Source organism: Thermobia domestica, chromosome 6 (assembly GCF_964235325.1).
Source record: "Thermobia domestica chromosome 6, izTheDome1.hap1.1, whole genome shotgun sequence".
Taxonomy (NCBI): Eukaryota; Metazoa; Arthropoda; class Insecta; order Zygentoma; family Lepismatidae; genus Thermobia; species Thermobia domestica.
Genome location: NC_137459.1, coordinates 181,510,244 through 181,525,125, shown reverse-complemented (window position 1 = coordinate 181,525,125; position 14,882 = coordinate 181,510,244). Strand labels below are relative to the sequence as shown.

At 37.3% G+C, this 14,882-nt stretch overlaps 1 protein-coding gene across 1 annotated transcript in view; it reads right to left on the bottom strand.

Moving 5' to 3' along the window:
- Positions 1-14,882, bottom strand: part of LOC145688347 (polyglutamine-binding protein 1-like) — a 74,510-nt gene that overhangs the window by 2,229 nt on the left and 57,399 nt on the right. The window contains exon 5 of the mRNA XM_081762488.1: positions 13,733-13,875. Coding sequence (XP_081618614.1) covers positions 13,733-13,875 — 143 coding nt within the window. The remainder of the gene's footprint in view (positions 1-13,732; positions 13,876-14,882) is intronic.

Genomic DNA, 14,882 nt, shown 5'->3' with positions numbered 1-14,882 from the left:
CGTTGGCCCAGACAGACACACAATAATAAACCTAGTGAATAAATTGCAAGAAGCTTAACAAAGTTCACAAAACGTGCATCTTAGGCATTAGGAATTGAACACAGCAATATGCAACGCATTTTGGTGTCAGATTATTTGCTTTTCTACGAAATCCTGTCCAACAGCCACTAACAGAGGAACACATGGGATAGGACTGCAATTTGCGCAGACAATGCCCAATGAACTCCAAAAGGGAGATCGTGAGTCATCAGGTATTCCAATGACTCTTTTGACTGAATAGTTTTGTAAGCCTGCAACCACATTTAGGTAAGTTCAAGTTTTCACCCGAAACGTGTGTCTGTGTGGTATGCTCTGCCCACGGAGGTTTGTCTTATGTCCCACGTTATGACAGCTAGTCTAAAGGAGACGGCGATGATGAAAAATGAATGAAAGGTGGAATGAAGAAAGTGGGAGGAAACTAGAGAACCCCGAAAAAATCCATGCACAAGGTGTTTGTCCAGCACAAAGTTCACTTGGCGAGCTGGGATCGAACACGGAGGTTTTAGAACATGTGCCACCTTAGAAGTACAGCCAAATGCTTGAGAAATTATTTATTCCCGTCATTAAAGGATTATCGGGACCAGCGCTCATAAGCATAGGTTATGCAAAATTCTGCAAGTCCCCATCGCACTGGATTATCCAAAGCACTATGAGCTGTAGCTGCCCTCCGTTTTCAACTAGCTTTAATCCATTATTTTTATGAGGTTGCGTGAAGGACCATGTCTACTACTACTACACGAACTCTTAGACCTCGGCGATCTGAAAACATGTATCGAGAGTGAAATTTTGAGCATTGACATTCAAACAAAGATGGTATCCAATTTTGCAACCCCCAATTTTGCAATCAGGCTGCATAAAAGAATTGAAATGGATGGTATACACTTCAAACATGTTATAAATGCCACTTCCTATGCATTGTAATTAGCCTAGTTTGAAATGTCCATGTTTCTTTGTTCCTGTGCAATACAACTTTAATGCAATAGGAATGTTTCGGGCATGTATTCATCAAGCATACTCGTGCAATTCTCAATTACAATACAGTAATAAATAATGACAATAATAATAAAGTAGAAAGACTACAAATACAGTGTGTGGCACAAAAAATCAGCCCGTCTCTGCGTTTGTGAAACGAAATTTCTAGTTTTACATTCCACGATTATGTACCGAAGCTAAAGGAGACGGTGATGGTGATAATGAATGAAATGGTGGAATGAAGAAACTGGAGGATGAGAAAACCCTGAAAAACTTACGGACACGGTGTTTGTACACCACAAAGGTCACTTGGGGCGAGATAGATTGAACCTGGGCCCCATGCACAAGAAATGAGCGCTCTACCACTTAGCCATTGTGGAACCCGGCTCGACGTTTGAGTTCCAGGTACTGTAGTATGAAGTTTCTTCTGTTCTGAGTTTATTTACGCTTCCAATATTTAAACAAGGATCACTACTCTTTTAAAAGTGTCCCCCTCGACTACACTTCTGCATTACGGACAGTAACTCATTCTACGATGTGTTGTGCGCTATTCACGTTATGTAATTCTTGGACATACGAGATTGCTTTCATAAATTCATATATGTACTATAAATAAAAATTGCAAATGACCGATCCCTCCGTAGCTCCCTGATGAGTAGAATTCAGAATTTTAGACACGAAAATCTTACGTTTTAGGCGCCTAAAATAGTCCCTCAAAACACGAAAATACGCGCTAAAAATTACAAAATAGGCTCTAAAATTTCAACTGTAAATTTCCCAAACATCTTTATTTGTGTCTCTCAACAATACATATAGATGCACATTTGAATTTGCTTGCATTAAAAAAAAAAAAAAAAAAAAAAACACCTTCTGGAAGCATCTCTTTCTTCCCCGTCAAAACTCTTGCCGTGCGATCCAACACATCAAATTCTCGGTTTTTCTTAATCATAGTTTCCCATTTACACCACTTTTTCCCCAAGTTTTCCTGTAGCACGGTGGAGTTTTCTTTCTCCTTCTTTACCACTGTCACCTGCTCAACAAGTGTTCTTTCCTTACCTTCCAATTTGGCAATTGTTACAGGCAAAAAGAAAAATTTGCCTTTATGTACACAACATCTCTCTTTACTGCTGCGTCCTTCACAAGCTCCTTCAAAGCTGTGAGACACGAACTGCTACTCTCACCAGGAAGTTCTTCGACAACAGGTTTTCAGCGTAGTACGCGGCTGCCAAGCATCCAATAGCATTCAAGTTTCACAATAGCATTCAAGTTTCGCAATAGCATCCAAGTTTTCAGCGTAGTACGCAGCTGCCTCAATCCATGTTCCCCAGCGTGTTAAAACAGGTTGCGGAGGAAGAGAGATGTCGGAATTTTTTTTTCTCTCTCTCTCTGAAAAAAACAATTCTGGATGGAGCTTTACAGAAGGTTTTCTTCATGTTTCAAACAAGGTTATTTACTTCAGGGAATTCATTTCTGATGGTTTCAGAAATCCTGTGAAACGCATGTGCCGTACAGGTAACATGAATTAAATTGGAGTAGAAGGTTTTCAGATGTTTAGAGGCAGCAGTCATGTAGGAGGAATCGTCGGTACAGAGAAGGAGAACTTTGGAATCATCTACACCACCGAGATATAAGAGTTGCGAACTTTTGTTTACAACGTAAGCAATTGAGTGGGCATTTACTTTCTGAAGTTCCTTACTACTGATCATGTGAGGAGGTGAAGGTCCATCTTCATTGAACTTCCCTACAACATTTGCTACATATCTGTTGCATGCATCTGTTGTTTCATCGACGCTTACCCAAATGCAGGAATCGCCAATTCCCCCCACCCCCAAATCTTAGCGAGTGTACTGTTGTATTCGGACTCTTAAATATGTCTTTCTTATCTTCTGTTCTGACAAGTTTCTGAAGGAGTATTGAACAGACATGAAATGAATCATTTTATGTTGCATTTGCTACAAAGCTTTCACAAGAGTTATTCTGTAAATAAAACGTGTTTATTTTTTAATTGTTAAGAAAACACATGAAAAAAAAATGCTATTTTCTTGTTTTAGGTTATTTTAGGCTTTTAAAGAACAAAAAAGACAAAAATAGGTTCTATCACCTCTTTTAGGACATTTTAAGTCACTACAACATTGTTTCAATAGGCCTAAATTTTCATAATTCGTAAAGATGCAAAGTTTTATTGCCGAACTGCGAAAAGAAAGAAAAAAAAATAGGCATTTGCCCTAAAATCCGAAGTCTACTGATGAGTAATCTGTCATCCGAAAACGCAGGGTTGATGCGACCCATAGTCTTGTGGAAGATACGGCACGTTGTCTCTTCCTGCTCGAAGTAACCTTGTCACACTCGTTGACTGGTAGTATTTTTGGAATATTCAAGAGTATAGAGCGCTTTGGCAGTCTCGTGACATAATGCCGTGCCAATGTACACACTTCGAGGAAAACATACATCATAAATCTATTCTTGTCAGGTAGAGTGGTTCTTCACGATAATTTTTGGAATTCCACTGGTGACCAGGGAGGCGCAGTGGTAGAGCGTTCACCTCCGGTGCTTGGGGTCCCTGGTTCGATCTCAGCTCGCGCCGTGTGGACTTTGTGGTAGACAAACACAGTGCTCGTGTGTTTTCTCGGGGTTCTCCCATTTTCTCCCACTTTCTTCATTCCATCATTTCATTCATTTCTCATAATCACAGTTCCCTTTAGCCTAACCGGCATAAGCGTAGGACGTAAAACTCAAAGATTTCATTTTTTTTTTCAACTGGTGACCAGTACTTCTTGCCTGAGCGTTGACCATAAAACCAGACCTCGTTACGCATTGCATGCTCCAGAAACCTATCCGCTATCTGTTGGAGTCATGTGAAGTGTCTGATGCTTTTCAACTTGTCACATAGCTTCAGTTTATGAAGGAAAGGCACATGTGCATGCAGTAACACTGGCACTTTCAATCTACTAATCTATACAGTACATACAAGAAAGTGTATTATAAGCTCCGAACAGAAGAATCACCTTATTACAGAATTCGGAACACAAACGCAATATATTTTCACTTTGTCAGATGCGTCATCTTTCACCTTGTAACCTTATATCTTCGTTTGGACTACTACCTTGTATAAGCTAAATTTGCAACTGATACATCAGGTACATGATTCTTTGAAATTTCTGCACATTATTTGTCTTTGAGGTCTAAAGAATTTTATTAGAAATCATGAGTTCTGTGCACTACAGGTCAGAGATGTCCAAACTCGCGCTATTATTGAGCCCGAGCCCCAATGAAATAAGTGAACGAAAGTCCGAGTAAGCGCGAGCCCAAATTAAAGAAGTGGGCCCCAGCCCAATTGAATGAAGTGAGCCCGAGCGCCAATGAAATAAGTTAGAGTGAGCCCAGTTGAGGAAAGTGAGCCTAAACTCTCTGGGGCTCTCGCTCTCTTTGGTTCGGCCTCACTTTTCTCATGAAAGGTGATCTGGATAAGTGGGCGTGTAACAAATTTGATTTTTTTAGACTAGTGTTTTCTGTATTATTATTATTATTATTATTATATTTTTCTCTACTTTTCCTCTGAGCAGGCAACATAGTAATATATGGGACATCCAAGTATATTACTAATTCTCTGTGTTCTCCCCCTTTATTCTGGAACTTGCAGGAAGTTTCCTACAATCTGCATGTGTCCAGTATTACACTTTTCTGTTTCTTCTTTATATTTTTTTTCAATTCCAATGGTTTCAAGTGCCTTTCTCGACATCTTGTAGGTCACTGCTGTATCTAATATTATTATTATTAATGGTATTATTTTCTCATTTTTTATCTTCCAGTGTCCTGTAAAGTTTTGGGCTAGTTGTTTGTATTTTTCTCTATGTGTTTTTGTAGGATTTTTTGTAGTGTCTATTAGATGTACCTCTTTTTTGTTGCTACTATTACCAATATCCGGTCTGTTACTATGTATTTCATTACCGGTTAGTATTGTTCTGTCCCAGTAAAGTTATTGTTGATGTTTGTATATCACAAACACGATTGATAATGAAAAGTTTTTTTTTTTTTTTTTTTTTTTTTTTTAATATACTGTAAGTTCATCATTCTATAGTGTGTCTAAAACAAACGTTCTGGTGGTGGCAGAGAAAAAGCGTAATTTATCTTCTTTGATTGTATTCAGCATGTCAAAATAAATGCTCATGCAAACTTTCACAACTCGACGGCTATTGAAAAATGAAAATAAAATGAAATGAAATCTTTGAGTTTTACGTCCAACGGTTATGCCGGTTAGGCTAAAGGAGACGGTGATGATGAGTAATGAATGAAATGGTGGAATGAAGAAAGTGGGAGGAAACGGGAGAACCCCGAGAAAACCCACGCACACGACGTTTGTCCATAAACCTGAAATGAGTATTGTCTGGGATTGTATTCCATCAAGATTAGGGAGTAAATCCCACCTTTTATTGCAAGTTCGCACATTTGTACATATCCCAATGGCAGAACTTTTTTTGTCTTTCTGCGATGAGCTTTTGTGAGTCACAACTTTTCTGCAGGAATTCTGCAAAAATTTTCTGCAGAAGAAATACTTATGATTGTTGAAAATACGCTTTACGAGACGTGAAAAACAGTTCAAACTATATTTATGTGAGTCGTCTGTGCATTTAAAACATCTACACATAGCAGACATGTTTTTATAGTTTTCTGTTGGCTGTTTTTTTTTTCTTTCTTTTTTTCCTCTGGCAATTTTTCTGCACAGGCGCGGCAGATTTTCTGCGATCACATCGCAGATCGCGGCATGTTCTGCTATGAGGGTACAATAATACCATTTTAAAGTATAAACTACGTAAAAATTATTTGATTGATCGGAATACTGCTTATTCTAGATTTAGAACTACGAATAATTTAGATCTGACCAAAGCAAACACTTATTACTATTAATCTTTGTTAGCTGTTTCCACTACTCAAGTGACTAACGCACCCGACTTTGGTGCACCGGGTCCCAATTTTGATTTCAATGGGGGAATAATGAATTTTGAATGCATTACGATAGCCCGGATTCTACCTTAACCTGTAGGTCCTCGTCTCATTTGTAGCCTCGATGATCCTAAAAGAGACGCTAAACTCCAATAAAACCAAACAACTGCAATCTGTGTTACAATGCCGGTAATAATGTCTGATGAACGCAACGATATATTGGTGAAACTATACAAATTAGTAATAATAAATTTTTGCTTTAGTCAGACTTCATTTTTATTTAAGTTAATGATTTGAATAAAGCGCAGCGTTTATAAAGCATCCCAATCAACTCATTGGTTGAGATTGAAATCGGTTAAGGATAATAGTGTGAAAGACATTAAGTTTCCAAAAATTTGAATTTTGTTTATTTAAATAATTGACTATGATAAGAAAATATTTTTTCTTGATAGATTTCACTATGCCGAAGTATTCGAAACAATATACCGAATATTTCCTTCAAGGAAAATTCCCTATAAGTTTGCTTTAGTGTAGACATTTAAATACATGATTAAACAAGACATGTACTTTCTTCAAAGCTTAAGAATTACTGGTTGGAATTGAAATTGCTAATAAGTAATGCGATGAAATTATTCCATTATAGATAAACTTTACGCTCGATTACGACTAGTAATACTCTTTCCAGGGTTTCAGCAGGTCTGTCTTCAATAAGAAGTTGGGCTACTATATATATATATATACAGTAAAACCTGCCTTCAACGGACCCTTTATTAAACGGAAAACTGTCTTAAAGGGAAATATTTCATGGTCCCATGGATTTTGGAGTAAAAGACATGTAAAAGTCCCTTCATTAAGCGAAAACTGTATTATGCGGACAACGGAAAGCAAAATAAACCTTTAACGGAAAATTCGGAGTTTCAGACTACATCGTTTAGAAAATTTTTAAACATCCTGTGAGAGGGTAAACCTGCGATAAATACTTCGTTCTTTTGTTAAATCTTTATGGGCAGTGTTGACCTTCGTCAATCACTACTCATATTCAGCTCCCACAATTTTTCGCTAGTCCTACGTAGCATGTCAGCTGGCAGTCTTCTTTGTAGGCGTACTTCTGTTCCGCTTGTGTAGCAACTAGCGACAGCCAACAAAAATGAGAAGAAAACTGACAAAACAAAGTTCTGGAAAAAAGGAATTGAGGTAAAGCAGAAGTTATATATCTCCATCACGTGTCGTGAAAACAAGGAGGAAAGAGTTCAGAGGACTTTCAAAATTCCAGAGAAAGCTTTTCTGTGTCCTGAAGTATACCGCAGCCAAGTAGTAGCAATGTATGCAAAAAATCCTGCTTGACTATTGGGAAAAATAAAGGAAAGTGTGCACAGCATATTTTGTGCTTATTGTAAGTTTTTTTGGGTATTAATCCGTGTAAGGAAAAAGTACTGTAATTGAATAAGTTGCGTACATCAATATATTTTTTCATTATGTTCGTTATAAGCATATATATTTTTTTTAACGGAAAGGTCTATCTCCATTAAGTGGAAACCTGTCTTTAACGGAAATTTTTGCGAGTCCCGCTCGATTCCGCTGAAGACAGGTTTCACTGTATATATAATACAGTGGCCGATCACCAACCAAATAAGTTTGCGGTGAACATCATCGTGTCCGTGGGTTTTCCCGGGTACTTCTGTTTCCTGCTATGTCTTCACTCCACCAATTCTTCCATCATTCACATTCCTTAATTATACGTCTGTCTTATCCTAAAGGGCATAATCGTAGGACGTTAAACTGGAAGATTTCATTTTTGAAACAGAGCTTTTTATTTCTGAGGTATATGAAGATTCAATTAATGCTTAAAATACGAGGTAATGCTTTATCTGAAGCGACAGAATTGAAAATAATAATAATAATAATAATAATAATAATAATAATAATAATAATAATAATAATAAATAAATAAATAAATAAATAAAATGAAATCTGTAAGGTTTACGTCCCACGGTTATGCCGACTAGGTTAAAGAAGACGGTGATGAAGAGAAATGAATGAAACGGTGGAATGAAGAAAGTGGGAGGAAACAGGAGAACCCCGAGAAAACCAACACACGAGGTGTTTGTCCATCACAAAGCTCATTTGGCGTGACAGAATTGAAGTCAATTCACTTACAGGCAGATTGTAGAATATTCAGTCATTTCTCATACCCTTCATGGAAGGATTGAAGAAGTTACAATAAAGAACGCAGATACAGATATTTTACTGCTTCGCATTTACTTTTGGCAAAGACTGACGAAAACTGATTGTCGAGGTATTTGGTTTGAAGGATTTGAATAAACAAAATATTTTAAGCTGTCATTTAGCAGCTGAATCACTTAAAGAAATTTGCAATATTTTACCAGGATTGCACGCTCTGGTTGGTTGCAACACGACAAGCAAATCAGTAAAAAATAAACATGCTTTAAATGCTTCATCAGAAGTATTTGTTGAAGATGCTCTCTTCATACTTTTAGAAATAACTCTGATTTAGGATTTAGATTTCTGGGCTTTCGGCATCAAAAGCCATTTAGCTCTTTACGTTTTTGAGGGATGACGTCCCTCGGCGAGCACACAATTCGGGGAAAGGGAAGGAAGAAAGGATTGAGGAAGGAAGGAAGCGGCCTGGGACCTATAAGTTAGGTACCGCCCCGGCATTTGCCTGGTGTGAATGAGGAAAACCCAGGAAAACCTCATCCAGAGTGGCTGGCCTGAAAACGCGTTTTACACTTTTTCGACCGAGTGGCCCTACCGGGAATCGAACCCGAGAAATAACTCTGAAACTCCAATGAATTTTAATACGATTGAAGAAGTCTGAACTTATTTGTTTGCCAAAATTAAGAATTACAGTAGATGAACTGCGTTAGAAGGCGATTACATAAAATATCGGATTCAATTTAGATTTATTCAGAGTTATTTGCATTTCTGATGCCTTATACCAACATGGCTCAAGTGCTGCAGCCCGAACATATTTATGAAAAAATGCGTCATAACCAATGTATCAGCCTGTGAATAGTATATAATCACGCTACGAATTTTGAGATGGCAACCTAAACCCGACCCAAATGGAAAAATCTTTGCCATAATCTTTAATTATTCTTTCAACATGGAATGTTAACTTCAGAACAATGCCCTGCAGTTGCGAAGAAGCTAATGTAAAATTTTACATCGCTATGCAAATGTATTCATAACTGTCAGAACTTATCTGTATGAACTCCAAATTTCTTATCTTTTAAATATTACAACGCTAACGAATCAATAGCTATTATAATGGGACTTTGAAAACTGACCAGTAATTTCTTCCGGCAACCTCCGGAATTTAATTCTTTAGGTCTTCCTTAACTTAAATCATCATTCAGAATGAATCTTACGGGTTTTTAAAATGGAATGTAGTCTAGTGTTGGCTTATTTCGGAAGATGGATAAGGTACATACTATCAAGCTTCATTAAAATCGGATGCTTTACGAAAGTTATCATGAAACAGAAAGACACACAAGTGGTTAACAGAGGTTTGTTGATCGCTTCCGATAGTTGGAAAAATCGGCTTTCATCGAAGAATGCAACAATGTTCCAAAGTTGTTGTTGCTTGTTGCACATGGTGGAGGCTCAATTGTGTCTCCGTGTCATTTGTGGTTCTGCAAGAACAGGTTTCTTTTCGTGACTTGTCTATACATTCCCACACTCCCACACTATGCACATACTACTTTGATGGTACGTTCAAATCTGTAAACCGTGGCTGCGATGTCATTGACAGATTTGGATGGCTGGAACTTTGTACTCTGAAAGATCACACGTTTCAGGCATGGAGTTGGTAAAGGTCTATCCGATTTATGGTATAAGCGTGTTTTTGAACTCCACTTTAATCCTAGTAACAATTGCTAATATACACATAAAACAGTACTAATGATGCATTAATTTCTACCACACATTCAATGAGAAACTATGCGATCTCAGCTAAACTCTGTCGGCTCTTCACTGCCATGTCCGCGCAGCATTTGTTGTTTTGCATGCTCACTCCACCACTTACATCGTACTTATCGACAGTTAAGTGTTCGTTCGGTACTTCTACGAAATCACGTTGCCCTGAGGATGTCTACTTACTTGTCAGGATAGTGTGTAAAATATATATTTATATTTGTTGAATGTATCAAATGTTTTGTTTGAGCTTTCCTGTCCAACTTTATATGGAATTCAGTTCCTAAATTTAATAACATCTTAGTCAATTGTCTAGTAAAACATACTCTTTAAACGTTGCTTTACTGTCCACCTCAGAGTGACAAATCTTGGGGAAGATGGGAGGAATTTCCATTTTTAATATTTTTGGAATAAATTTCACTCACCATTAAGTTACTGTGGGTGTGTGTGAATAAGGTGACACTATTGCGAGAAGTTCGCAAATTAATTATAGCAATTCATATATAATTAGCATGTTTCTTATGTAATTAACAAATAAAATAGTGTTACTAACCACATTGTTTAGCAATAAATAGATGTTCACACATAATCTATGTATCTCGAAGCAGTCCATCGCTAAGTTTTTTTATTTTTTCAACACATTCCTCACTTCACCCCTCTTTGACTGTGATGACTTCGCACTCTGGGACACTTATGGGATTATGCACGTAGAGCAGACAAAGTTAATTTGCACTGGCTTCTCGTATGCTCATTGTCTTTGATGGAACTCACACTCCCGTGCCATAGATATCTAAATTCACGAATCCAGCGCTCATGTATCCAATAACTAAGTGCTAGTCCCACTTAGTTGAGTGAGCTCAAGCCCGAGTGAATGAGAGTTACAGCACAGTTAATGAGTGTGAGCCCTATTGAAGAAAGTGTGACCGAGCTGGAGTAAGCATGAACCCACTTTAGAGAAGTGAGCCCGAATTAGTGCGAGCTCACTTGTGAGGAGTGAGTCTAAGCCCGAGTGAGCGAAAGTCCAGCTGAGAGAAATGAAAATGAAGTGAAATGAAATATTTGAGTTCCACGTTCCACGGTTATGCCGGCTAGGCTAAAGGAGACGGTGATGAGAAATGAATGAAATGGTGGAATGAAGAAAGTGGGAGGAAACAGGAGAACCCCGAGAAAACCCACGCACACGGTGTTTGTCCACCACAGAGTTCAATTAGCGCGAGCTGGGATTAAACCAAGGACCCCATGCACCAGATCTGAAGACTCTACCGCTGAGCCACAACGGTCCCCGTGAGAGAAATGAGGCCCAGTCCGAGTGACCATAAGCCCACTTGAGAAAAGTAAGCCCGAGCGCGGGCTCAATTGAGATCAATAAGGCCGAGTGAGTCCAATGTGAAATGGTCACCTATACTACATAGTGGCAAAATAGCAGCAGTTATAACAAAAAACATTGAAAAAAAAGTATGTACGAACTGTGATTTCTTTAATTTCCAGTTTTTGTAAAACAATATATTTACTTCATCCTTAATATTATAATTTGCTTATGCAAGATGCCACATGAAAAACCTGACCGTTTGTGTTCCGGGTACTGTAACACGATTCTCAAAATTATAGTAGCTGATATTACGAAACGGAAGGTGAGAGATTTTGAAAGTTCATTACTAATATAATATTAAAAACCAAAGACAACCAATTCAACACAAATTAAGTATAATAAGAACTTTGTGTTGCGTGTAATTACACAGAAAATAATAATAAAAAAAGGTACCAGTTATTATCTAATTTATAGAGCATTATGAACTTACAATTGAAAAATAAACATTTTCGCCGCTCCATGGCTTGCATATAGTTTATCGTAAGCCTTTCTCGAAAGGACAAAAATAAGTTAAAACACCCATTATAAGGTAAAATGCACTGTTAAAATGAAAAAGCTACCGTATTCCACCCATTAAATTTTGTTCGATCCCTATCGACGAATGGCATTCCTAAAGGACACTATATTCCTACATACATCGTGTCACGTTGAGTTCTGAATGTGGCTTTGTTTATGGTAAGCATCTTATTTGTTTCCTTGCACATGAAATTATCATACGTTTTACCTTGGTTATAACTGTAACGTCATCAGGGGGCGCGGTGGCTAACTGGTAGAGCGTTCACCTCCGGCGCTTGGGGTTCCTGCTTCGATCCCAGCTCGCGCCGTGTGGACTTTGTGGTGGACAAACACTGTGCTCGTGGGTTTTTTCGGGGTTCTCCCGTTTCCTCCCACTTTCCTCATTCCACCATTTCATTCATTTCTCATCTTCACCCTCTCCTTTAGCCGAACCGGCATAACCGTGGGACGTAAAATTTAAAGATTTCATTTCATTTTGTAATTTCATCACCCCTTTGTTCCAAGCATATAAAAAACTGTGACAAGAAAGTATTTACGATGTTATATATATAAACATGTTCTATGTTGGTCATGGTTGATGGAATTTTCCTCAACCCAAAAATCTCGTTTTTTTTTGGGGGGGGGTAAAATCCACATATAATCGCCCCCCCCAAAAAAAAACACCTCCAAAAGTATACTTCAAAACTTGGATTGAAATAATCTTAATATGTTCATAATTACTATCTTCAATCGTGTTTCTTAGCACGCGCCTAGTTTCAGAATTGGTTTAAAACAGTTTCTCAACATATGGTACGCGTACCACTAGTGGTACGTGAGCCACGTACGACTTATGGAGATAACGCTTTGCTGGTACGCTAATGTAAAAGGTTGAAAACCCCTGGTCTAAAATATATATTTATGAAGGGATCATCACTAGAAGATAATACCATTAAAAAAAAAGTTTGGTAATAATGAGTAACGAATTCCATTTGTGGTTGATCAAATTTGCTGTATCGGTATTCAATTGTAATTATTAAATGAAAAGAAAAATATCTTGTTTGTGTTCGCATCACAGAAAAAAAGATTAAACCGTTTGAAATTATTTATTTGATCTAGTTATCATGTTCTTCCAACTACATATTTTTCATGTTACTTTGTTTAAAATGCGTATTCTAAGACGAAGAGAGGAGAGTCAAAATCTATTGGAAAAATTTAATACTCATGATTCTGTCAAATTACGAAGATGAAACATGGTATACTGTATAAACTCTTCATTAAAAATAAGAGAATTTGTGTCCCAGCGTTTTTGAGAACTCCTAATTTTCTATAATTTATTTCTTTGCGTTGAAAGCGATAATGGCTGTAGTTTGTGATCACATGACAGGGAAACTGTTGAAGGGTTTAAAAAGAATTTTTGTACAGTTTGAAAGGAATTTTAGAACATAGTTAGTACCTACCATAAGCTGGGTTTTTATCATATTACTTCGATTCAAGGGCGCGTCCTTCAGGGAGAGATTAGAGGGGTTTAAAATGTATGTAAAAACATACAATATGTCGCGAGCCCGCCAATTAGGAATATTAAACTCAATGCATAAACTTCTCACTAAAAACAAATGGACACGTGTTCAACCGTTTCCCTTGCCATTTAGAAAACTACAACTTCATGTTGGATTGGCAACACTGTTAACCTTGTGCAAGCACAAAATATGCCAATGTCCCCCTGCCGATACTTACACGGTATATAATTTCACCCTTGTTTGTAAATTAGATTAAATGTTACAAGGGCGTAGCAAGCTAAATGATCCACCCAATATATAGTACCTTCTCCTTGTTATTTTTAATTAGCCTGTTATCAGAAAACGATGTCCACAAAACTAATTCAGCTCTAGCTCTTATTTTCAGTGGTACTTCTTAAATGTTAACTATTAGATGTTCATGGTTATGAAAGCACGCATTAATCATACTTCTACTAAACCTTACCTTGGCGCATCTGAATAAGCGGCTGGATCCATTGGATCAAGGTCATTATCATGCCTTGATCGCCCTCTAGACTTCTGGCGGTCTTCCCAACGCCTCTCACGATTTTCACGCCAGTTCTCTCCCCTGTTCTCATCATCACTTTCCTGAAAAATAAACAGAGAAAAATCCTTACACTGTGATTCCATCCTTCGTTTTCCAATAAACAATCAGTGCATAATCTCTGACAATATTCACTTCCAGAATAGTTTATTTCATTGAATCTTTTACGTAGAAAGGAGGAGGAGCCTGTACCTGACTCAGAAACTACACTGGTCACTATAAATTAATTGTCCCTATGTAGTTGAAAACAATGGATTTATTTTGTTATATGGAAGCAGGTGCAGAATTTTCACTTGTCATACTAATCATTAAATAATAAATGTTTATTTGTTCTTGATTTTAATTCTTATAGAATGCTTACACTATCTAGCTTTCAGCATTTCCTAGGGGTACTGAACACGGTGGCTTAAAATATGAGAAAATAAAAGGTACAAGCCATGTACTAAATTTTCTCGTTCACATTTCTTCTTAAATCATGCAATATTGTAGAATCAATGAAATTTTTGTTTCTGAAATATGAACGAAGTTACTGAAACATGAGCAAACCAGTTTTAGACATTTTCAAAAAATAATAAAAATCATCTTTACCAGTAGAATTATCTATTTAGAATTTCTCGAAAGAACTCATGCCATACTGTAGAGTTGCTAATGAAGTACTGATTTATGAAATACAACCGAACTCGTTAGAGCAGTTTTCGAGAAAGTAGCAACTTTCATCTTTCATCCTCCCGTCAACTATCTGAATTTATGTGAACTTCAAAGAAGAAAGAAAGTCGAAAAATAACTTCAGGACCTCAAAAAAGAGTTTTAATTTTAAAATTTGGTCTCGATGCATTGAGTTGTGACCTCTAAGTCTGTGTACATACCGACAAATGAACGAACTGAAAGAAAGATTAAAAAAAAAAAAAAAAAAATCTGGGGAGGGGGTGAAGCTTGTAAATAAGTTGAAATCGTGAATTTGACTTCTCTCACAATAACACACTCTTCGTCATGTATGTCTTTTAGCACGTGTATGAGACTTGGTAACACATGTGGAACCCAGTGGATTAGG